The sequence below is a fragment of the Peromyscus leucopus genome, chromosome 5 (genome assembly GCF_004664715.2).
Source record: "Peromyscus leucopus breed LL Stock chromosome 5, UCI_PerLeu_2.1, whole genome shotgun sequence".
In the NCBI taxonomy this organism is placed as follows: Eukaryota; Metazoa; Chordata; class Mammalia; order Rodentia; family Cricetidae; genus Peromyscus; species Peromyscus leucopus.
In genome coordinates, this window is record NC_051067.1 from 31175051 (window position 1) to 31200179 (window position 25129).

A 25129-nucleotide genomic window follows, 5' to 3' on the forward strand; every position below is an offset into this window, starting at 1 on the left:
TCTTGTTCTAGAACTTTCAGTTGTGCTGTTAAGTCACTAGTGTGAGATTTCTCCAACATAAAGTGGGCATTTAGAGCTATGAATTTTCCTTTTAGCACTGCTTTCATGGTGTCCCATAAGTTTGGGTATGTTGTACATTCGTTTTCACTGAATTCTAGGAAATCTTTAATTTCATTCTTTATTTCTTCCTTGACCCATTGGTGATTCAATTGGGCATTATTCAGTTTCCATGAGATTGTAGGCTTTCTGTAATTTTTTTTTTTTTGTTGAAATCTAACTTTAAGTCATGGTGGTCTGATAAGTCACAGGAGGTTATTTCAATTTATTTGTATCTGTTGAGATTGAGTAAATACTGACTGTTCAGTTCGTATTACTGCTGACAGTTGTTGCATCTATTGATAGAAATGACTCTCATCTTTTGCTCTGCATCCAGAATACTTGTTGAGACATTAGCAGATGTCTGACACATGAGTGAGCAGAATAATAAACGTGGCAGAAGAATTAGAACCAGGATCTGAAATGCTCATATTAAAATGACTGTTTTCATTAGCTTAGGATTTTGAGAATGAGGAAATAGTTAATTGAGAACCATAACTCTGTAACTCCTTTACTATAAAGAATTGTGATCTCTTCACATGAGCCCATGCTTCCAAAACTATTGTTTGAGAAGCCTAGCTCACCCACCTGGCCACAAGACCATTATATACTAAGCACTTGCAGTTATTGAATGTCCTCCTTCCCTCCCTCCCTCCCTCCTTCCCTCCCTCCCTCCCTCCCTCTCTCCCTTGTGCTGCTGTTGAAACCAGTCTTTACATGTAGTATGCAAGTGTCACTGAGTGACACTTCTGGCCTCCATTTGATTCCTATTTAAGTATCATTGGAAAGGACATTTAATTGGAGGGAAAACAAAATTAAACAAAAAAAATAGAAAAGAAAAAAAGAAAAGAAAGCCTTTAATATAGGTGATAGAAATCAGGTAGATTGTTAGTAAGGAGTAGAGAGGCCTGCTGCAGCCTGGGTGATAGAGGCAGGAAGATCCTGGGCTTTGTCCTGGGCATTATGGATGTGCTGGGGGATGTCTTTCTGTATGCTGTGAATATATGTTGTTCCCATTGGTTAATAAATAAGGTGCTTTGGCCTATGGCAAGGCAGCTTAGAGGCAGACAGGAAGTCCAAGGAGAGAGACAAGAAGGAGAAAGGCAGAGTCTAGGGAGATTCTAGTTACCACTGAAGGAGAAGCAACATGCCAGCAGACCGGTAAAGCCACAGAACATGTGGCAAAACATAGATTAATAAAAATGGATTAATTTAAGATATAAGAGCTAGCTAGCAAGAGGTCTGCAATAGGCCATACAGTTTGTAAATAATATTAAGTCTCTGAGTGATTGTTTTCTAAATGGCTGTGGGACTGTGGGTGAGAGAGATTTGTCCTGATCGCGGTCCAGGCAGGACTACATTTGGAATGGATACAGCAATGAGTCTGAGAGTACCTTACAAGTGGTATTAGCCTCTGTGGTCCTGAAGATAAAGCACCACCAGTGCTCAAGGTAAGAATTTGAGTTCTCATATTGTAGACAAGGAGGCCAGTGATTGATAATATAGTTTTGATATTAAGTTTATATCATTAGACTATTGGTGCATCTGCTTGGAGACCTAGGACTTATGAGTTTGGAAATGTGAGGGCATTGAAATTTAGTTGTGAGCAGTGAATACATTGCAAGCCAGTGGCATATCAGTCATAATATAGTAGTTATGGGTATAATATACCCATTTAATATAGTAGTTATGGGTATAGTATAATATACCCATTTAATATAGTAGTTATGGGTATAGTATAATATACCCATTTAATATAGTAGTTATGGGTATGTGAATCTTACAACTTAGCAGGGAAAGCAAATAGTTCATTTTGCTACCATAGGTTAAAACAGCCTAAGCCGGGCGGTGGTGGCACACGCCTTTAATCCCAGCACTCGGGAGGCAGAGCCAGACGGATCTCTGTGAGTTCGAGGCCAGCCTGGGCTATCAAGTGAGTTCCAGGAAAGGTGCAAAGCTACACAGAGAAACCCTGTCTCGAAAAACCAAAAAACAAACAAACAAACAAACAAAAAAACAAACAAAGAAACAAAAAAACCCCCCCAGCCTATTATTACAGTGGTTGTGGTGAAAGTCCAGTGTGCTTTGCAGGCTTCCCAAAGCTGGGATTTCACTTGACTGGAGCAGAAGGGGTTTCTGCAGAGCTGAAGATTAAAACAGCACCTAGAATATATAAGGTGTACTGAGCGAGTGCCTAGGACAGGGCAGTCAGGAGAGCTGAGAATAAAGAACAGACTGGAGACCTCAAAGAAGGCTGGTATGGTAGGCAGTAGAATACCAGAGAGGACTGCCACTCCAAATCCTGTGGTTCTTGACAGTGACTGACTAGTGGTTCATAGAGTAGAGATTCTTTTCTTTCAGCTGCCCTACCTCCCACCCTACCTGGCCATCTGGTGGCCACTCTTACTTTTTTTGGGCCTTTGTTAGTTTGCTAGGACTTCCTTGACCAGGTACTGTGGACAGGATATGTAAACATAGTTACTGTATGTCTGGAGGCTGGAAGAGTAGTGAGGCCTGTTATTCTCTTGGGCAGTTTGCTGGCCGTCTGTAGCATTTTGGCTTGTACAATAACCCTGACCTCTGCCTTTATTTTCAAGTGGAGTTTTCTTACATGTATCCAAATTCCTCCATTTTATAAGGAGAACAATCATATTGATTAGAGGCTTACTCCGCTCCAGTATGATTTTATCCTAACTAATTTCATTTGCACTGAACTAATTTCTAAGACAGTTACTTTCCGAGGTATTGGTTGAGTTAGAATTTTATCATGTGAACTTGGAGAAGACAAAACTCAAACTATTACTGTTACTATTTCTAACTGGATCTCTCCTCTCTTCTTACTCTCTCTCTCCCTCCCCTCCTCTCCTCTTTCTCTTTTCTTTCTTTCCTTCCTAATAGGAACATGAACTTCCTTTTCTGTTGTCTTGAGGGCCAGGATGAAAGCAAAATGAAGTGGCTTACAGTAAACATGAAGACAATCTTAGATAACCTGTTTTTGCTTAAATGCTATAGTTCATCTTCACCTTATAAGAAAATAAAATGCTTATTTTGGTAATTAACATATAAGATGATTGCTCCTAAATGGATGTGATTAGCCTGAAAATGAGTAAGACCTACATTTATGCTGAAGGGTAGGGAGAGGGGAGAAGAAGGGAGAGAACATGGCGGGGTGGGTGTAGGTAGAAGGAGAGAGAGAGGGAAAGAGTGTGATAATATGAACAGGAGAGCACATCTAACTCAAACAAAGTAGATTTCCTGGCATGTAATTATTGTTTGCAGGAGGAGATGAAGCCTCACTCTTGAAGATTTGGGTGTCACAGTGTATGGCTGTTAGCCCTTTGCGTTCAGAAGCACAGTATTTAGAGAGTGGCTTCTATCCTACCTTGTGATCCTTGTTTTCCATACTGTGTTTTACCAAGCTGGGGAACCTGTTGTCTTTTCAAATAAACAGTTTTACATGGGGCTATTTTTCTCCTTTCTTCTGTAGTCCAGCCTGCTCAGAAGACATTCACTTCCAGGTCAATGTTAACAGTTTTATGAAGGCTAAAATTCAGCATCCTGAGTAGGCATGTATGCTAGCAGCTATTCCGAAGAATCCATGCCTGAGCTGCACAGATTTGTTAGTATTTTGAAGTTCGCCCCTAGTATTGTTTTATTCAGTTATTATTCTAGCTCTGCTTGTGGGCATGATAAACAGGTGTGTGGCCAGTTCGGAAGGCTGAATCTTAGAATCGGAAGGTGTAATCTTAGAATTGGAGGAAGTGCATCAGTTGTTAGGGTCATTTTCCTACCTGGGGTGGAGTTTTTCCTCCTACACACTAGAAGCTTGCTTGCCAGTTTCCACAAGGGCCATTCAGATCAATAAGGAGCTGCTTACTGTCAGTTCATATTGGCGTATTTCATTCCCCTTGACTGTTTCAAGTTTGGCTTCTGTTGACCTCTTTGGGGTTCATTTTCTCAGTTACATGCTAGCACTTCACTTCCATGAACCTATTGCCTTTTTGCCTGCCATTTGGATATTGTTCTCCAGGAACAATACTCTCTTGCTGTTTCCTGTCATTTCTCAATTGTTACCATGTGAAGCCTCTTTAGCTTGTTGGGAAGAACAACCATGCCCAAGAGTTTCTATAGGGCACAGTGCTTACTGTTCTCTGGTTGCCTGCCAGGCTGCTCCCAAGTTATATTTTCCAAGCAGCTATTCTATTGTGTGGGGTGCCTAGATTCAGATCCCAGGCCAGAGTCTCCTTGTTTTATGAGCAGCTTCTTGCAACATTTTCTAGAAGGAAAATTATTCCAGGAGGACTAATAGAAACTAATAAGTGATGGCTTCTACCATCTACCCTTTCATTCAAGGAAGTAGGGATTCTATGCTAAATACTTTTTAGGAGGCTAGGTAGAGAGTTTGAATAGTGCTTAGTGAGTCCCTGTTCCTCTTTTGCTGTCTCATGCTTTCTTTTTGACATGAAGATAATTAGACCATTATGCTAAGGTAGTAGTGTGAGAATTATTAATTTATGTAAATTTCTGAGCCCTTATAACTAACTATACTAACAGCTAAATGGTAGCCAGAAGCCATGTGGTTATTAAACAACTACTATTTGGCTAAAACACTGAGGAAATAAAGTTTTAAAATGGTAGTAATGACAAATATATCTTTGTTAAAGGCATAACTGGTTTTGGAATGACTGGTATATTTAATATATTTCACAAACACACCATGCTGATCTTGGTGTTTAATTTATTCTTAAATATGTTAACTGATGCATTTGTGTTGGCATTAATTAATTTGAATATTATATTATAACAGGTAGTGTGGTCATTGGCATATTTAATACATACTGACCCACAATGAACATGAGCATTATCACTTGATTAAATTTAGATGTTTAGGGCTGGTGAGATGATTCAGTGAGAAAACACTTGCTGCACATGCCTGGGGACCTCAGCTGAATCCCTGGATCCTACATAAAGGTGGAAGGAGAGAACTGACTCCAGAGTTACCCTTTGATCTACACATGCACACACACACACACACACACACACACACACACACACCATGGCACATGTGCCCTCCTCCATCATACACATGCACATGTGCACACATACAATAATAATAAATGAAAAAAAAATAAATTTACATGTCTATTAAGAATTATTACTAAGTTACCCTTAGCTAAAATAATGAAGGGCAAATTTCTAAATTTAAATTAGTTAGTAGGCATACTAACACCACTGCTTCAAAAATGTACAAATAATCACAAAAGTTGGGGAGAAAAAAAGAGTTTCAACATGAATGACACTTGTGCTTTGCTATGCCAAAGCGAAAGTAGACTGTGTGTGAAAATATTTTGAAGAAAATTTAACATTTCTAGCAATCTTTTAGTGGATTTGGTCAGTAGTTTCCTCTCAAATGTTAAAAAACAGACAATGTAATTAATTGCCTGAAATCAGTATTTAATGCCCAGTAAATTTTAAATTTTTAACCAAAAATTTAACAAAGCCATATCTTTGGCCATCTAGAGAATATATTGGACTTACACACAATAGAAATCATTTTTAGGTGGAGAGATGGCAAAAATATTTTAGTTACTGAAATTTTAATAGAAAATAACTAGATTTCTGCATCTGCTTCCATCAGTTACTGGAGAAAGGCTCTATGATGACAGTTAGGGTATTCACCAATCTGATTACTGGGGTAAGACAGCTCAGGCACCCTCTTCATTATTGCTAGTAGTATAAGCTGGGGTCTACAGCCAAACACCAGGCCAAGCTCCAGGAGTCCAGTAGAAGAGAGAGAAGAGGGATTCTCTGAGCAAGGGGCATTAAGATCATGATGGGGAAACCTATAGAGACAACCAAACCAAACTTGTGGGAACTCATGAAATTTAGATCAATAACTGTGGACCTTGCATGGGACTGGACTAAGCCTTCTGCATACCGAGACAGTTGTGTAGCATGATCTGCTTAAGGGGCCCCCTGGCAGTAGGATCAGAATCCATCCATGGTACATGAGCAGGCCTTTTGGAGCCCACTTCTATGATGGGACACCTTGAACAATTTGAGCCAGGGAGAGGGGCTTGGACCTGCCTCTACTAAATGTACCTCCCCATGCGAGGCCTTACCTTGTAGGAGGGGATGGGGGATGGGTTGGGAGCAGTGGGAGGCTGAGGGGCAGGAGGAGGGAAGAGGGAAATCTTTGGTATGTAAAATGAATAAAAAAAATTTCTTAATTAAAAAAAATCTTAAAAAATAGAAAATTTTAAGTAAAGACAAAAAGCTTTACGGTAGGTGGAACATTTCTCTTCTACCTGCCTGTTCCCAAATACCCAGCAGCCATTTCCCAAATAATTGACTTGGGGGCTTAATATTACTAATAACTAATTAATAACTAATAAGCCATTAGCCCGGGCTTATTGCTTACTAGCTCTTACATTTAAATTAACACATAATTCTTATGTTTAGCCTCGTGGCTTAGTACCTTTTTTTAGTATGGCATTCTCATCTTGCTTCCTTTGTGTCTGGCTGGTGACTCCTGACTCTGCACTTCCTCTTCCCAGAATTCTCTTAGTCTACTTGCCCTGCCTATACTTCCTGCCTGGCTAGTTGCCAGTCAGAGTTTTATTAAACCAATTCGAGTAATCAATCTATACAATGTACAAGAGCATTATTATCCTATAGTAGCTTACTACATAAACATTTAAACATCTTTAAACTAACCAGGCACTGCACACACAGTCTACAGATATACATGCAGGCAAAACACCCAAACACATAAAATAAAAATAAAGATAAAAGTTAAAAAATACATTTTAATGCAAGCTCAATAATTCTTGTGCTAAATCTGAATTAACATCAAATTCAAAAGTATATTTACATAAGTTGGAAAACATTCTCAAATATATCAGTATTGACAGTGTTATTTAATTTTTTTCTAGATTCTATAGTGAAATGATATAATAGTATTTAAAAAATGTATTGAAACAATAGAAATATGTGCAAAAACCACAGTATTGGCTTCTACCATGAAAAACTTCAATTTCACAATAAATTCTCTTACTTGCTTAACAAGGGCACAAATTAGCTTTTCCTTCCTAAAAGTTTTAAATTTAGCTCATTAAAAACAGCATGATCTGAGTGCAAAATTCAAACTGCCGTGTTTTTTCTGTAAGCACTGAATATTTTGCAAACATTCCTTTCTTAAAAAAAAAATGATCATGTGTTGGGGCACATACTTCACTACAAGTTGTAAAACCACCCACAACTCCACCAATGAATTTAGGCAAAGAATACAAATTACTTTTGTCCTTATCTTCTGTTTCTTTCAACAGACCTAAAAAATGTCAGTAATACATTGATTTGTAGGCTGAATAACTTTAATTGTATCTAAGACAACTCCATATTTGCTACTGAAAATATTGATACATTAATGAAAAACATGTCTGATTTTAATATTTACATTAAAAAATGTAAATGTTTAGAATAATATAGTGAAACTACTAATATGACAAAATTTTTGATACCCATCTGATATTCTTTGAAATATCTACATTCAAAAGTATCTATGCTGTGAATCTGATACTCTGAGCCACAAATTCACTTTCCATATACATTTTTAAGCCCTATGCAGCAGTGTGTCTTAAGTATTAACGTATAGTATCAACCAGCTCCTCTAGAGCTAAAGTACTTACAGCTGTTCAGATTTCAAGTAACTGACCTTTCACACTGTTAGAAAGCTCTTATAATTCCAGCAACTTTTTAAAATTTAAAGTTCCAGGAGATCTGAAACCTTCACACCAATGTTCATAAAATGAAATTAAATAAATTATTAGAAAAACAATAATAACAACAATCCACCAAGTCATGTGAAACTTAAAGAAAAATGACTTTTTGATGCACAATTCAGTTGTTTTTTTAATTTAGTCATTGATTAGGAGGCTTAAAGTGCTATGAAATCTTATTCTGGTTGAAATATTTTGATTTTGACTAAGGCAGAAATATTGTGGAAGCTATGTTGTAGTTAGGATGCGATAACTTGGTTTGCATTTTGCTAAGTTCTTTTTCTTTATGACCTTGAACAAGGGATTTACTTTTTATGAACTTTAATTTTTGTTTTCAAAGTTTTATTAAATGTATTGATTGTGTGTTATGTGTGTGGGTATGGCAGAGGTCAGAAGACAACTTGTGGGAGATGGTTCTCTCCTAATTCTATGTGGGTTTTAGGAATCAAACTCACATCTCAAGTTTGACAAGTGCCTTTAATTGCTAAGCTGTCTCACTGGTTCAGATTTCAGCTTTTCAAATCTGGTAAAATGAGGATATCTCAACTACTGAAAAAGATACTGTTAAAATATGTGAGAAAGTTGCATAGAGTACTTAGCAACTGTAGTAATTATAATATTTTAGATAGAAACAATAAATGGCTCAATGAAAGCTACAATACTAAATACTAAACATGTATACTGTAATATGAAGTTGAATAAATCATACCTATAAGGCTAGGTAGTTTAGATATGTGATCTAAACCTATAAAATGTAGTCATATCCTAAATGTCCTGCAGGAGAGATTAGCTGGGAAGCAGAAGCAGTGGCTAGATATTTAAGTTGTTTTTTTTTTTTGTTTTGTTTTTGTTTGTTTTGTTTTTCGAGACAGGGTTTCTCTGTGTAGCTTTGCACCTTTCCTGGAACTCACTTGGTAGCCCAGGCTGGCCTCAAACTCACAGAAATCCGCCTGGCTCTGCCTCCCGAGTGCTGGGATTAAAGACGTGCGCCACCACCGCCTGGCTGATATTTAAGTATTATGAGATTAGACTCAAAGGTCTGTGCAAATCAGAGACACCTGCTCTTTAGCTTCAACACTGAATTTAAACTCTTCCACTGAGCTCAAGTCTCTGGGCTGCTGAGAAATATAGAGCTCAGTACTACTGAGATCCTCATAGGGATGGTGTCCAGTCCCTGCTGGGAACTACATTCTCTGTCCCTCATTCCCACACCATAGCTCCATTACACCTTCTTCAAAATGTGTGGTAGAATCTACTATAACCTAACACATAAATACCCAAATTGAATTTTATCAGCTGAACTCTCTCAGAACTCTGCTTCCAAAGAAATCAACATTCTTTGTTCTTAGATTTGTTTGTTCTTTGATTTCATTGTACCCTTGATATAGAACACCTCATCTGTTCTTGTTAGCATTAGTTTTATCAACTGAAGCTTTCTGGGTGGATGCTAACACATTTCTGCATTACACTTACATACACACAATTGAATGTCACCTGTCTTTAAGTGTTCTTATTTAATTTTATTAATTTATTTTATTTGTGGTTTTTTTTTTTTTTTTGAGACAGGATTTCTCTGTGTGACAGCCCTGGCTGACCTGGAGCTCACTCCGTAGACCAGGCTCTCCTCAAACTCACAGAGAACTACCTGCCTCTGTCTACCTAGTGTTGGGATTAAAGGAATGCACCACCACATCTGGCTTTTTAAATGATTTTTAATTTGCTTAAAGCATAACGTGTCTTCTTTATTTGTTTTTGAACCTAGAGTTTTCCATATGCCAATAAGCAAGTGCTTTATTGCTGAGCTATGTCTTCAACTTCACAAACCATAGTTATTAATTTATATCTTTCTTTATTGATTTTATATTTTCTACATAGCCAATATTCCATTGGAATAGAGCAGATCTGAAGTATATTAGGGAGCCAGAAACTGACATTTATATCATGATCTGTATATATTTTAAGAGCAATTTTAACTGGATTAAACAAATTAATTATAGGTTTCAAATAAATCAGTTAAAAAGAACAATAATATTTCAAATAAACCCTGTTGGAAGCAATAGTGACATTTTAGCAACAACCTTTTTAAAAAGATGTGCAGCAAAATGGGGAAAGATAATCATTAGTGTTCATTTTGTTACTCTAGTGACTTTTAGAGGCCATAAGCAAACAAAACGTTTGTTTTGCTTTTCTTCCAATGCTATGACACAAATCATAAAAAGAAACACATAAGAAGACATTAATAAATCAAGTAAATACTAAATAATATTTCTTTCCAATATGAAATATTTTTTTGTGTAAGTTTCAGGGTTTTCATTCCTCATGATCTAGAGCATTGGACAGAGGCCGCTTTCCTTTCCTTAAAAGACCTGCAAGCATTCATTTCTTCTGTAAAGCACTTGAGTTATTATCACTGAACAACAGCCTTGTATTATATGGACAGTCACTTTGAAAGATAGTGAGGAAAGCAAAAGAAAGGGAAAGGAATTTAATTTGTAAAATTTGTACAGATTTTGTTTTTGTATAGTTGAAGCTGTGTACTATATAGTTATGCATGAAGTTTACTGGCAATTTATTATTGGCATTCCTGTAACCTCATAAAAGCCCTTGTCAGTGTGTCTAGAGTGCTGATATATAGAAACTTTCAGCAATTATATTATTCCAAATTTGAAAGAAGGTATTCACATAAGCACTGAACTAGCCTATTAGGTGGATATGCCTCTTGTATTCCCTTTGTTTTTTCTTTTTTCTTTTTCTTTTTTCCTTCTGTCCCTGATTTCATGCTCAGGTGGGGTGATTGATTCTTCAGGGTACTGTGCCATCCAGTGTAGAAGATAGCTTTTCTTTTATCCATAAAACTTTCCCCATCCCTGTTCATGATCCAAGCATCTACCACACTTTTCAGATAGCTGTACAGGTTACTGCTTATTATTTCCATCCTATCCACATTTGAGTGTGGTGATGTGTGTGAAAGCTGGAGGACCGAGTCAATTTTGAAGCATTATGCTATCTAGGCCAGGAAATGCCTGGTTACTCAGATACTTCACAGAGCAATAGAGCAGGAATTGAATCTCTTATTTCCTTCCTGTCCTTCTCCATTTCATTATACCCATGGCCTCAAGTGGGTGTTTGAGGATATCCATTAATTGTACAGGAGTCTGTTCTATGTTAGTTTGAGGTTCTCTCTCCCTATGTGTGTCAAGTTGACACTCAAGATTGACAATCACACTATTAAACCTTAAACATATTAGTCTGAATTTGTGTTGTTTTTCTCTCTTTAAGTGATGGTAATCAGAGTGGCGACATTATAGAAATTTTGTTTGAATATAAACAGTGACTAGAGGAGGAGCATGTCAAGCACAGTGACATGCATCTTCCAAGGCTTGTGTAAGTGTTCACTATTATGTCTGTTACTGTTTGTGGAGCCAGAGGTGGCTCAGCAGATAGAGAGGAGCTTGCATAAAGGCCTCATGGCCTGAATTTGATCCTTGGATCCCACAAAGTGGTAGGAAAGAACTGACTCTTGAGGGTGATTTTTCGACCTCCACATCTGCACCATGGCACACACATGCACACATACATAATGACATTTAAAAACAAACAAACACATCAACATGAATGGCAGGAATGGGGGCAGGGATTCAGAGATATAAGGAGGAAAAATAGGTTCAAAGTGAAGGAACTTACATAAAAAGGAACAACAGTTGGTAGCGGATTCTGCGGCAGTGAAAGCTGGACTATCCAGCTCATATGGATGCTGTTAGCAAGTGCCTTTAGTTTTGCTTTTGATACCTTTCAAACGTTTCTGGGACTGTGTAGGGGCTTTGGTGTGTTTTGTCTTTCTCCTAATCATTACATGATTAAAATTTATCTTTTTTTTTTTTTTTTTTAAAAAGGCTTCCTCTCTACCTCCTTGTTTTTCCTCCTTTAATCCCATTTTCTTTAAGCTTACTGATTTACAGAAAGTTATTTTAGTCTGTTGGAATTAATGTTTTTATGTTTATACAAAATATGCCTGGAGTTCACATTTGGTATTTGTTTTCTTGTTAACTCACTGAAGTAAAGATGTATAATAATCATTTGCAATTTAGAAGGAACATATGTGCCCTACTACATTGTTAGTGTATTTATTGACCAAAACCCTGTTAAATCATTTCAGTTTTTGACTGGTTCCTATGGAAGGTAAAAATTAGATACATTCATGTTTTCTAGATACTTTTAAAATAAACTGATTGATAAAATGGAAAGTAAGTGTTAGGAAAATAGATTAAAGATAAAAAAATAACAGTTTGCCAGAATAAATGATATGCAATGTCACTATCACAAAAACTCTTCGGTCTTTCTTCTTAGCTATCGTTATTTTAATATTCTTATGTCCAGATTGCTTCTGTACATTTCACACTCTTAAAAACATACACGTTTTTAATTACTATAATTTTTTTATAAATAAATACTTAATATTTTTTCTTATAAAAGTATGATATATTCATTGAAAAGAAATAGAAAGGATAGATAAAAATAACCTGCTGTGGGATGTTCTGTATGGCAAATGTGTTACTTTGATTGGTCAATAAATAAAACACTGATTGGCCAGTGGCTAGGCAGGAAGTATAGGCGGGACTAACAGAGAGGAGAAAAGAAAGAACAGGAAGCTAGAAGGAGACACTGCCAGCTGCCACCAGGACAAGCAGCATGTGAAGATGCAGGTAAGCCACGAGCCATGTGGCAAGGTATTGATTTATGGAAATGGATTAATTTAAGCTATAGGAACAGTTAGCAAGAAGCCTGCCACAGCCATACAGTTTGTAAGTAATATAAGTCTCTGTGTTTACTTGGTTGGGTCTGAGCGGCTGTGGGACTGGCAGGTGACAGAGATTTGTCCTGACTGTTGGCCAGACAGGACTGGAGAAAACTCCAGCTACAATAGCCATTCACATTCTTATCTCCTGGGGCAGTAATCATTAATATTTAGAATAGTGTTTTGATTTTGATTTATTTCCTTAACTATGTGTATAAGTGTGGAAATTTAACAAGTGTCATTGGTTGGGAGACCATAGCTGGCTTTGGGGGGCTTACCAAAGGATTAAATTTGCCATTTTTAGGTGTTAATACATGAGTTCTGACAGCTTATCTGATAGACACCACTAAAATCAAGGCATGTTTCATCAGTAATTGGATCACCTTAAAAGTCTCTGCATGCTCTTTTAGTGGCAAGCATAGTTTTTTTCTTAATAGTTTTTTTTTCCCCGCCCCCGAGACAGGGTTTCTCTGTGTAACTTTGCGCCTTTCCTGGAATTCACTTGGTAGCCCAGGCTGGCTTTGAACTCACAGAGAATTGCCTGGCTCTGCCTCCCATGTGCTGGGATTAAAGGCGTGCGCCACCACTGCCTGGCCTTCTTAACAGTTTTTTAATTTTAATTAAAGTATAATTACATCATTTCTCCCTTCCCTTTCCTTCCCTTCTACTTTTCCCATTCTTCCCCCAACTCCCTTTCAAACTTATTACCTTTTTTCTTTATTGTTGTTATGTGTAGCTACAGTTTCCCTGCCTTGCCCACAGTCAGGACAAATCTTTGTCACTGGCCAGTCCCACAGCCGCTCAGACCCAACCAAGTAAACACAGAGACTTATATTGCTTACAAACTGTATGGCCGTGGCAGGCTTCTTGCTAACTGTTCTTATAGCTTAAATGAATCCATTTCCATAAATCTATACCTTGCCTCGTGGCTGGTGGCTTACTGGCATCTTCACATGCTGCTGGTCATGGTGGCGTCTGGCAGTGACTCTCTGCCTCAGCCTTCCGCTTCCCAGAATTCTCCTCTCTCCTTGTCCCACCTACTTCCTGCCTGGCCACTGGCCAATCAGTGTTTCATTTATTGACCAATCAGAACAATTTGACACACAGACCTTCCCACAGCAGTTATGCTCACATATATTCTATTTATATAAATATATGTGTGTGTATGTATGTATAGACACATAAATATATAAATACAACCTACTGATTCCATTTAGTGTTGCTTGTATGTATGTGATTTCAAGGCTGACCACTTGGTATCTCTTGGGAAGACTAATTCTCCTTCAGCAGACATTAATTGCCTATAGGTCTTTGTCTAGGGATAGTGCCCTTTGAGATTCTCTCATGTTGGTGTGTCTATTGTGTTGTCATTATTTGGGTCTTGTTTAGGCAGCTGTACTGTTGCTGTATCCTGGTTGTAATGTCTCTGTCATTCTTATAAGACACCATTTCACGGCAGATATCCTAGTCCTCTAACTCATACAGTGTTTCATCTCCCTCAAAAGTTATGATGTTGAACTTTGTTTCCAATGTTGTGCTTGCACATGTGCATGGGTGAGCATACACACACACACACACACACACACACACACACACACACACACACACACCACATATGGGAAATAAAGAAAAACAATGACATAAAGGATTACTTTTTTAAAAGGCGTTTGCTATTTGATAGATTCAAATATTAGGTATAATTGGGGCTTTCCCCTTTGTGTTCTAACCATTGGGTTATGGTAGACAGTATAAGTTGACTGGCGGTAATTTTCATCTTTCTGGAAATTGAGTATTAATATTAACCTCGCAGTCACCACCCATCACTAGGAAGCCAGGACTTGGCTGCAGAGCCATTCTTCCTTCTTAGCATGTATGAGCTGCTGAGCACCTGCCTAGAGGGCACTTTTCCTGGTAGAGAAAGGAAGGTGGCTACAGAAGGTCTTGGCTGGGCATAGTCAGCTCTTTTGTTCAGAGGTAGTTGACTATCATTTTTAATTGCTATGATCCTCTCTACAAGGAAGTAAGTGGAAATGAAAATCTAGTCTTTGATGATAGCATCTTGTGTGGAGAAATAATTTTGAATTTTAAAGACTACTAGATGGGAATACATGTTTGAAGTATCTTTCTCTTCTCCAGTCAGTTATTGTATTCATTCGTATTGATTTTGTTCTTGTTCTTCATGCAGTAATGTGGTAGACTAAGTATCTTATGTGCTCTGCTGTACTTAGTAGTGTATTGTTTTCCCTTTGCAGAGTTAAGTTCTGAGTTTTGTTTTATTGAGACAGGGTTTTATGAGTAGACCAGGCTACCTCTTGAAGTCTTTTTGCCTCAGTCTTCTGAGTGCTGGGGTGACAGGTGTACACCTTCATGCTAGATTGTTTAGATTTTAGTGCAGAATTCTGAGGTCTGGGATTCTAGAGACTTGCTTTTATTATTATTTTTTGGTATGTGAGGGCATGCAGGTTCTACTCTCCCAGTGTGTGACTTTAAACACTTCATTGCTTGGAGTCTCAATTTCCTGATCTGTAAAATGAGAGTGTTAGATTAATTGGTCCCTATGGTCTTTTGAATCTTGAGTTTGACATAGATATTATCCAGTGATTTGCTACAAACATGAGCCAGGTGTCAATACTTGTTAAATATATTCTACTCCTGCATGCTTCATAACCCACTGATTAAATAACTGGAAAATTCCATTCTCATTTAAAACAGCATTCTTCCCTAATAATTGATGTTATATAGTTCTTATTGTAAGTACAGAGTACCTTGGTATTGTAGTAGTGATTAGATGAAAAGATGCTTTTGGGGTGTGTGTGTCTATTATTGTTGTTGTTGCTTGAGACTGTCTTACAGTGTAGCCCAGGCTGTCCTGTAATATACTCGGTAGCCCAGGCTGACTTCAAACTCTTGGAAATCCTCATCAAAAGATGTTTCTTTTATAATAATTGAAATACATGGAGGGAAAGAGAATAAGCTATGTAGACACGTGCTTCTCTTCATGCCTATGTTGTATTCTGTCTCCTACTAGGAGTGTCAACCTTTCGATACTGTCACCTTTCATTCTCAGAGTTCATGATTGAGAACCATTTGCAATTTAATTACAAGAAAGTCATAAATTATATGTCATTACGTTTTAAGAAATTTTTATATTGTTTTAAGCTACATTCATAGTTATCCTCAGCCTCATGCAGTCCTTGGGCAGCAGCAGATAAGACATGCCAGAGTGAGACTGATCTTTTTCAGTGGTGTGGTTTCTTCCACCTCACTCTTTCAAAGCTGCTGTCAAATGGTGCGTAAAGGGAAGAAGCCATGTGAGTTCACATGCATTCCAGAGGGAACAAGCTCTCCTGCACATGTCAGAGCTATGTTTTCCCTTTTCATTTGTTCATATTGGCTGCAAATACATTGGTAGAAAACAGAAAAGAAACACTAGCATCTTGGTTATAGGATGGTAGCACTTGTTTATTTGTCCATTGAGTTTGAAGTCCTGTTAGTACTTTCCCAGTCCTTTCCCATCTATGGCTATTGATAGAAGGGGATAAACTTCTCTGTGTTTGTAGATCTAGAGTTTTCCATAGTTTTCATATAATAGTTGAAATATGATTCTGATGATTTCTAGAATAATGGTTAAGTTTTATGTGGCTCTCTGTGGGATATTTCTCAGTGCCCCATAGAAACTGACCATTTTATAAATACATGATAGATATGAGGCACACAGAAACCTGGGCTTTTTTGGATCCTGTAAAGAGGCATTATTCCTCCCATATGTATTTACCACCAAAGCAGTCCCTTTCTACATAGCACTCTGCTGCCTTGTGGGCATGTATATGCCCAGAGCCAAGACCTGGGAAATCGCAAGCACCCATCTTTTCTTTCTTTTCTGATCTCTGGAGTATTCTAAAATTACAGGATTTCTCTGTGTATGGGTCACTTGATTAAAACTGGAAGCACTGTTTAATTTATAAAACATCCTGTAATGGAAAAGGGCCAAATCAAGTTAGTGTGAAAATGAACCCTTTAATAGTCTTTGACTACTTTGTTGGGGTTTGACATGTTTTGGTAGCTCCCAGGGAGAAGAGTGAGGAAGATTATTTTCTACTTCAGATAATGAAAGAGTTGGATTCTAGTTTTGGTTTCATCTATAACTAGTTGTGTGATGTTATGCTACATCTTGGTCACCTGAGATACCAAATGGCCATTTATGCTCCTCGACAAGTTCTTGCATGAGAGCAAAGCAGAAAGTGTTTTTTGAACATAGTAAACCACAGCGATTGTCTCAATTGGTCTGGAATTTCATATAAAATAGATACCGCCAATAACCATATGAAGAATTAAATTTTAAAAAGTTGCAGTTGGGACATTTTCTCTCCAATTAAAATGCCTTTTTTTTTTTAAACGAATTTTGAATCTGCCTGGAATTTACACCGGGTCCTAGCAAATGAGCAGATCTATCCCGTTTCCTTTGGCTTCAGGAGTCAACTGTCAGAACTTAATGTTTCTTTCAGGTTCTTGGTGTGACATTTTAGTCATTAGTCTGATTGGAGCATTCTCTATCAGCCATCCTGCTGGTTTGGCTGCATGCTCAGATACCATGTCTCCTTGGAGTCCCCGAGGGCCAGTGGGGAGGATGAGGGGGAGGCCAGCTGAGCTCCTGGGCCAGAGACCAAGAGCCCTTGCTGGGCTTGTTTCCCACTCATTGTGCAGCCTGGGCCCTATCACTGGAGGGGCCTGGCAAGGAAATGAGGAGGAAGTGAATGCCACTGCTGGTTCAGAATGTTCCAGTGTGGTTGGAAAGTTTGAGGAGCAGCCTGGGTGAGAAGAACAAGACCTTATTGACAGGGTTAGTCCTGGTCAGGTCTGTTTCACATCAGCTTTCTGAATAATCACAGCTCTCCCTAGCCAGGGAGGTCCAGAACAGTCACCACTACTCCCCAACCCCTCCCCCTCCCACACACATTATGTATGAGTATGGTAGAACATAAAACATTCTGTTTTATTCCATGTGGATAAAGTGAGGAAAGTGTAGTGTTGGCTGCTTCAAGGCAACAATACTGTAAAAAAAAAATAAATAAATAAATAAAAAAAAATAAAAAGCAAGTCTGCTTTCTAGAAATCTTTAGTCTAATTATTATCATTGCAGTTATTTTCTTTAATACTGCTTTGTTATCTGTTGATTCACAGGACTACTGCCCCCTAAAAAAACAAAACACAACAAAACAAGTCCTTCTATTGATCGTTTAGGCCCGCTTGGCTTATCCTGGCTTGAATCAGTCAGCCTTGTGATTTGATTTAGCTAACACCTAAATATGTGTAAAACCTATACACATTGTAAGATTGAGATGAAAAGGCCAAACTCTCTTCTCCACAGGAGTCTATAAACCAGAATATTTATGTCAAGAAGTCAGAAGAAAATGTGCTGGAGTTTTTAATGGACCACAGAATGTGCCCTTTGTATGACTGGCCTTGCCATTCTGCATGAATTCATGAAGGACTTCTGCATTAATGTTGTGAACACTCGCTCGGCAGCCCTGTCATTTTCAGGACCCATAGGGTGTCTCGAGTTCCAACTTTAGGTCAGATCATGACAATACTAAGATTTGCTTCATTTCCCCCCCTGGAATATCTGGTAGGGATTTCTGAACATCTAAGGGATATTTTAAGCTTTTTCAAACTTATGGAACCTAAGAAAGCTCAAATACTCCAGCTGCTTTTCAGAACACAAATTTGTGTTAATTGGTGCCTTAGTTTTACATTTAAGTCTGAGTTGCATAGAAGGGACTCTCCATTGTGGCAGAAAGCTGCAGACTAATTATGGGATTGGCTATAAAATGTAAGACCAACTCCTTTTTTTCTGAGAGATGCTAGTACTCCTCAAATAGTAATAGTTCAATTTTTGGCCTCAGACTAATTTAATTAGATATCTGTCATACTTTTTTTCTCTTAAGGTGACATGCAATTATTTAACTAGAAACTCCCATCTAGAAATTTCTAAAACAATTATTTTTACCAGTTGAGACTCTCAGTGTCTATTTAGCTAGCTCCTTCTTAAGGCAGGATTCTTTGCATGTTTTAAGATAAATTCATATGAAGTATTTATTATTTTATCAAAGAAGTAACAGTTTCCTCTTTATAAGTTTGTGTATATGCACACATATATGGTAAAAACAGTTTTAATTGAACCTCATCCCATAAACCCTGTAATCCCTCTATGCCTCAATTTCTCTAAAGTGAGTGGCTTTCTACAGGCCTAGGGTTTAGTAGCTAACTGGTCCCTGAAATCTCTTGGAGGTGCTCACCCTACTGCATAGCACTTCTAGTCTTCTCCACAATTCTGTGTACTCATTCTCAGGAATGTCAACACCTTGTGCTCTCTGCCTGCTTTTGAACTTTCCAGTTTTCTTTTTAAATATCATCCCTACCAGGATTTATTGCATTCCTCTGGCACCAAGGCATTTTGCTTACATATTCGCATATTTCATATAGCTTATAAGTGGCAAAACTTGAGCCCAAAATCCATGTGATTCTGAAACTTTGTGCTGTCTCTGTTGCTCTGATTGTTTGCTTGGATTTTGATTTCTTCCTGTCTTCAGTGATGCCTACATGAGTTACTGTCTGCTCTGTTAATAGTTGAACAACATTTGGTATTTGTTGTCATCATCAGTTTTGTTTTTATTTTTATTTTTTGGTTGTTATGATTTTTGTTCCGTTCAACTTGCCTTTCCAGTGATAGTGTAGATCACAATTCTCTACCAGCCACCATTGGTCTAACACTTCTCAATTTTCCCTCTCTTTTCAGGATGGCTCATACTTGGCAGAATTCCTGCTTGAGAAAGGATATGAGGTGAGTGATTCAGTACTCCTGGGGTTGCCATGGACTGCTAGAATGCAGCTGCTTTGCTTCCTCTGTGTGTGCTTTCCACGGAAACTCTTGATATCAAATCAGAATCCAAGCACGACTCTGCCGTGGCGCCGGTGATGCTGCCAGCTCATTGTGCTGCCTATCTGCTGGTGAGCACATGGGGTTCAGCTGTTCTGCATGTCTCCCTTGTTCTCTGATAAAGCAGCAGCCTGCACGAGCCTGACTGTAAGAGTGTTAGGGTTAATTTATGATGTAATGTTCTACATTAAAAAGTTCCACTCATGGTGAAGTCACTTAATTTGGAAATTGCACAGAGCAATAAAAACCAAGCTGATCTTTGGCAAGCTTGCATGAAAGATTTACACCTGGAGGTGTTTGCTTTCTAACAGGCAGCTGTATATTTTATGGAAGATGAATCTGTGTGATTCATGGTTGGTGCTATTATCATTGTGTTTTGTTCTTCAACATTAGAAATAAGGAACTTGTATTAAATCTCATGTAGTTTAGCAAATACTTTTAAGAAGCTTTTTTGGATGTACTTATGTATAAATTCAGGATCTGTTGAGGATAAAAACGTATATGCTGACCCATATCCTGGCCTGATTTGGCAATGTTTGTATTAATAGTTTGACATTTTCTCTTTACATTCATTAGTTGTAGCGATGTTGTATAAAAACGTGGAGTTGGACAAATGGAAAAGAACTGCAAAGTATTTGGCTTGTTAACAGGATTTGACAAAAATGGGATTAGTTTTCTTACTGTAAGTCAATATTTTCTGATAGTGTTGATTATAATAAGTCATAGCAGTGCTTAGAACCTTCTCTTTTCTTCTATAGTAGTTCCATATCTTACAGTATCAAAGGAAGACAATTGGAATTATGGGAGTACCTATTTACACATATGTCTATAGGAACAGATTGCTATAGTAATTGAGAGACTATTCAACAAAACAAAGCATTTTAGATCAGGTCATAAGTAGTACAGAAGTATTGCTTTCAGGAAAAAGCTGTTGTCTAGTTAAGCTGTTAATGTTAATAAATAACAGAAAGATATGTTAGAGATACATCTGAAGTGCTATACAAATATGTAGGACCTGCTGCTAAGAGAAGAGATGTATGGTAGCTAGTGATGGGAGTGAGTTGCCAGGCAATCAGGATAAGAAGCTTTGTAAGCCAAGCCTTACTATTGAAGATGGAAGTGATATGTTGAGTGATAATCTAATCAGAATGGTGTTGAGATATACTTTGAGGTGGACCTGTGGAACTAGAAATAGAAACGAAGTTTAAAATAATAGTCAGTGACTGAATATAGCCTGGAGACAAGAAAGTGTGTGTGTGTGTGTGTGTGTGTGTGTGTGTGTGTGTGTGTGTGTGTGTCTGTCTGTCTGTGTGTCTGTGTCTGTGTCTGTGTCTGTATGCTGCTATAGTGTGTGGACTAGTGGATGGCCAGGCCTTGGGGCTAGTCAGGTTGTGTAGGCATTAGTCATTTGCAGGCAGGAAGGCTGTACATGTGTTGCTGTTAGTGCTATTGAAGAAGGCAGGGAAGACTGGCATGGAGGAGTAAAGTTCTATTCAGGTGGCTCATTGAGGAATTATCAGGCTTCAGAGGACAGGGAGGATGCAAAATTTGCAAATAGATGCAATGAGAATTCAAGACTGCCTCGTGAGCTGTAAATGTTTTAATTCTATTAGCATTTGAAGTTAAAAGAGCATATTTGATTCTTTTAGATAAAGACAGCAGAAGACTTATGATCGGTAATTCAGTAGCAAGGGACAAGACAGGGGACAGAAGACAAGCAGAAACTTTCACACAGTGTGGTAAAAGTGTGAGCTGTGTGTGGGTGGAAAGAGTAAAGGGCTTTTGTGTGTACTGTATTAATTTCAGTGGGCTGCTCTCCTCAATTTTAAGAGATGATTGATATAATTGTAGAATGATCTAGTAAGAGGAATCTGATGATAAAACAGGCTTTATGTTCTTATGATTAGGTCACAGTAAACATTACAGTGATTAAAAAATAGAAATCACTGGAAAATTTCTAGGATTATCAGCTGCAGTTCTTGGTTATTCAAGACCATAATCTGTATAGTATTAGAACATGTATAGTTGAATGACTGGGGACATGTCTGACCACATCTGAATTCAGAGGTCAGTGACAGCAATTTGCATGAATACAGACTTGTACCTCAATGGACTGTCAACCTTTAATGTGGATACCCACCTCAGGTTGTGTTAGAGGTTGGCTCAGAAGTTTGGGGTTGTCCTTTCTTACATGTCCCTGGGTATTGTTGATGCTGTCTCCCTGTGAACAGATAGGATACCACTGTATAAAGGACCACATGAAGTCTAAGGAATGACTTGACTCGGTGAACCAGTGCAGCCTTACTTCCCAACTACTTATGGATTTTTTTTTACATTACAATTTTTTACTTTGCATGCATATGTGTGTATACATACACACACACACACATAGGTGTGTGTGTGAAGGTCAGAAGACAACTTGTGGCAGCTAATTCTGTTTTCTGGGGTATTGAACTCAGGTCATCAGGCTTGGCAGCACATATTTTTATGTGCTAAGCCATCTTGCTGGCTTTACCCTCTGAACTACTTTGACTCCATTCAGATTCAGTTACTATTCCGAAATACAAGGAAACTTAGAAATAACTACAAACAACATAGGATTGGTAGCAAAGTGTGGGCCAGGAGCAGGTCAGCGCTGTAAGAGGCATGATGCTGTAACTGCTTTGTTCTTCTGCTAGAAGAGGCCGACTTTGATTTGCTGTCAGTGGCACAGTTAGTTTGGCATAGAGAAGGAGGTCAGTAGAGGAGCACAGCCAGGTCAGTGGGGAAAATAACACAGTTAATTAAGCTCCTTTGCTTTTACTGTACTTAAAAAACAATGAAAAATTACAACAGGCATAGAAAACTATCAAAGAACAACATGTATGTAAAGGAATATCATTTTTATTTTTTTGAATTGCTGGGGACTAAGAAGTTTATTAGAATTATTAAAGCCAAGAACAGACAGAGGGGTAGTAGCATGACAGGGACTCCAAGGAGAGTTCAGACCCCAGCACCAGACACAGAGAAGCTGGGTTTCAAGAGAATCAGATCCTCAGGGATAGCATTTATTAACAGAATGCTGAGTAAGATTTAATTACTACTCTGTCCAGATACCTTTAGATTCCTGAAGCTTGGAACATGTTTAATGTGGTTGCTGAAACTTCTGCATCTGATTATATTCTGAATGAGCCCTAACATAAAAAAGTAAAATACAGTTATCTTTTGTTAATATGCAAGGGGACTGGTTCCAGGAGCATTTGCACATATCAAAGTCTCATGACACTCAATTTATATATATAAAGTGTTATTTGTGTATTGCCTATATATATTCTTTTGTATTCTTTAAATCATCACTAGGATAGTTATTATACCCAATACAGTGTAAACATTCTATAATATAGGACACATGGACGTATCTGCAGTTTGTTAAATCCATGGTTGCAGAGCCTGTGGATATTGAGGGTCATCTATATGCTTTATCTCTACCTCAGTTCTTACTGAGAAGACACTCAGAATAGTAGTTTTTATTGTTGCTTGGTTTTTACTCAGGATTAAAACAATTAAAAAAAGTGATGACATTCATACTTGTGTATTGTTTTTATTTTTTATAGTTGACATTATTATTCTTATTATTTGGAGAAAAGGTCTTGCTGAATAACCCTGGCTTGCTTGGAATTCATGATGCTCCTGTCTCTACTTACCATGTTTTGGGATTATAGGCATATGCCACCATGTCTAATTCTCTTGTTCATTCTTTAATATCTGTAGATGTCTTCATAATGAGGAGAATCAATAATTTATAGGCTTTATAGACAGTTACCCCGAAGAAACCTTATATACCTTATATATACTATAGATATTCTGTGGCTTACTAAAGCTAAAAGTCCATTTACTTTTATTCCTTATTGACTACCACATATCAAGGAGCTTAATAAGCAGTCTAGTCCTCATAGCATTCAGCCCTGGGGCTTGGCTACTGGGTGGCTTATCTCTAAATCCTCTGTTCTTGTTGGCTCTGTATCCTCAAGTCCAGTTTCTTGACCCATCTGAGACTTTGTTTCTTCCTTTTTTTCTTCTTTGGTCTTTCTTTCTTTCTTTCTTTCTTACTTTCTTTCTTTCTTTCTTTCTTTCTTTCTTTCTTTCTTTCTTTCTTTCTTTCTTTCTTTCTTTCTTTCTTTCTCTCTCTCTCTCCCTCCTTCCCTCCCTCCCCCTCTCTCTCTTTCTTTCTTCCTTTCTTTCTATCTTTCTTCCTTTCATTCATTAATCTATAAGTAGAGATGATGAGCACATCTGTCTATGGCCCAAGATTCTTTGGAGGATGAAGTGAGAGAGCATGTATGAAACACTTAGCTGTGGTGATATTGTGTTCCCCAAAATATTGTGTACCTTCATAAACTTATCTGGGGTCAGAGAACAGAAAAGCCACTAGTTAGGCAGTGATAGCACACGCCTTTAATACTAGCATTCCAGAGGCAGAAATCCATCTGGGATCTCTGTGAGTTCAAGGCCACTTTGGAAACAGCCAGGCATGGTGACTCATGCCTTTAATCCCAGGAAGCAAGCCTTTAATCCTAGGGAGTGATGGTAGAAAGCAGAAAGGTATATAAGGCCTGAGGACCAGGAACTAGAAGCATTTGGCTGGTTAGGCATTTGGCTGGTTAGGCATTTGGCTGGTTAGGCATTTGGCTGGTTAGGCATTTGGCTGGTTAAGCATGTGGCTGGTTAAGCATTTGGCTGGTTAAGTATTCGGCTGGTTAAGCTTTCAGGCTTTGAAGCAGCATAGTTCAGCTGGGATTCATTCTGGATGAGGACTCAGAGGCTTCCAGTCTGAGGAAACAGGACCAGCTGAGGAACTGGTGAGGTGAGATAGCTGTGGCTTGTTCTTTCTCTCTGACCTTCCAGTATTCACCCCAATAACTGGCCTCGGGTTTGATTTTATTAATAAGAACTTTTAAGATTCCATCTACACTTAGCCAGTGAAGCTTTGTGAGACACAGGGTACCTCTTGATACAGGAGTGGCAGAGAGAGTGAATTGTGGCAGGTCAGGGACACATGTAGAAGGCACTATAGTCTAACTCATGATTTACAACATTGAAAGTAGGCATGTTCTCTTGTGCATTTCCTCACATTTTCAGGGAAAAAGAATGATCAATAGGAGTGAAACCTACCATGGAAGTACATTCAGGCTTCAAGTACCTTCTCAGCACCACAGTTTTAGATAGCTGACAACATGAGGTAACCACTACAGTGTGTGCTCACATTGCACAGAGGAAAATGGGAGATACAAAGACTAATACTAAAAAAGATCAAGTTGAACTCTTCAAAAGCTAACATGTATCTATGAATATAATGTAATCTCTTTTTAATAACCTTTCAACAGCAACACAGCATATAAGGATTTAAAATAAAGAATGGGTACATTGTGGGTTTCCCTTCCAGGAAAGAAACCATGAACACCTCTCCTGAGGTGGAATATCAAAGCAGAAAAGAGACTAAATTCAAACACTGGTGATTCGTGTGGGAAGTGTTTTAAAGTGTGG

General features: G+C 38.1%; 1 protein-coding gene across 2 annotated transcripts in view; it reads left to right on the forward strand.

Moving 5' to 3' along the window:
- Gmds (GDP-mannose 4,6-dehydratase) overlaps positions 1-25129 on the forward strand; it is a 547719-nt gene that overhangs the window by 82473 nt on the left and 440117 nt on the right. For both annotated transcript variants that reach the window (XM_037205844.1, XM_028881187.2), the window contains exon 2: positions 19466-19510. In XM_037205844.1, the coding sequence (XP_037061739.1) occupies positions 19466-19510 (45 nt within the window). The remainder of the gene's footprint in view (positions 1-19465; positions 19511-25129) is intronic.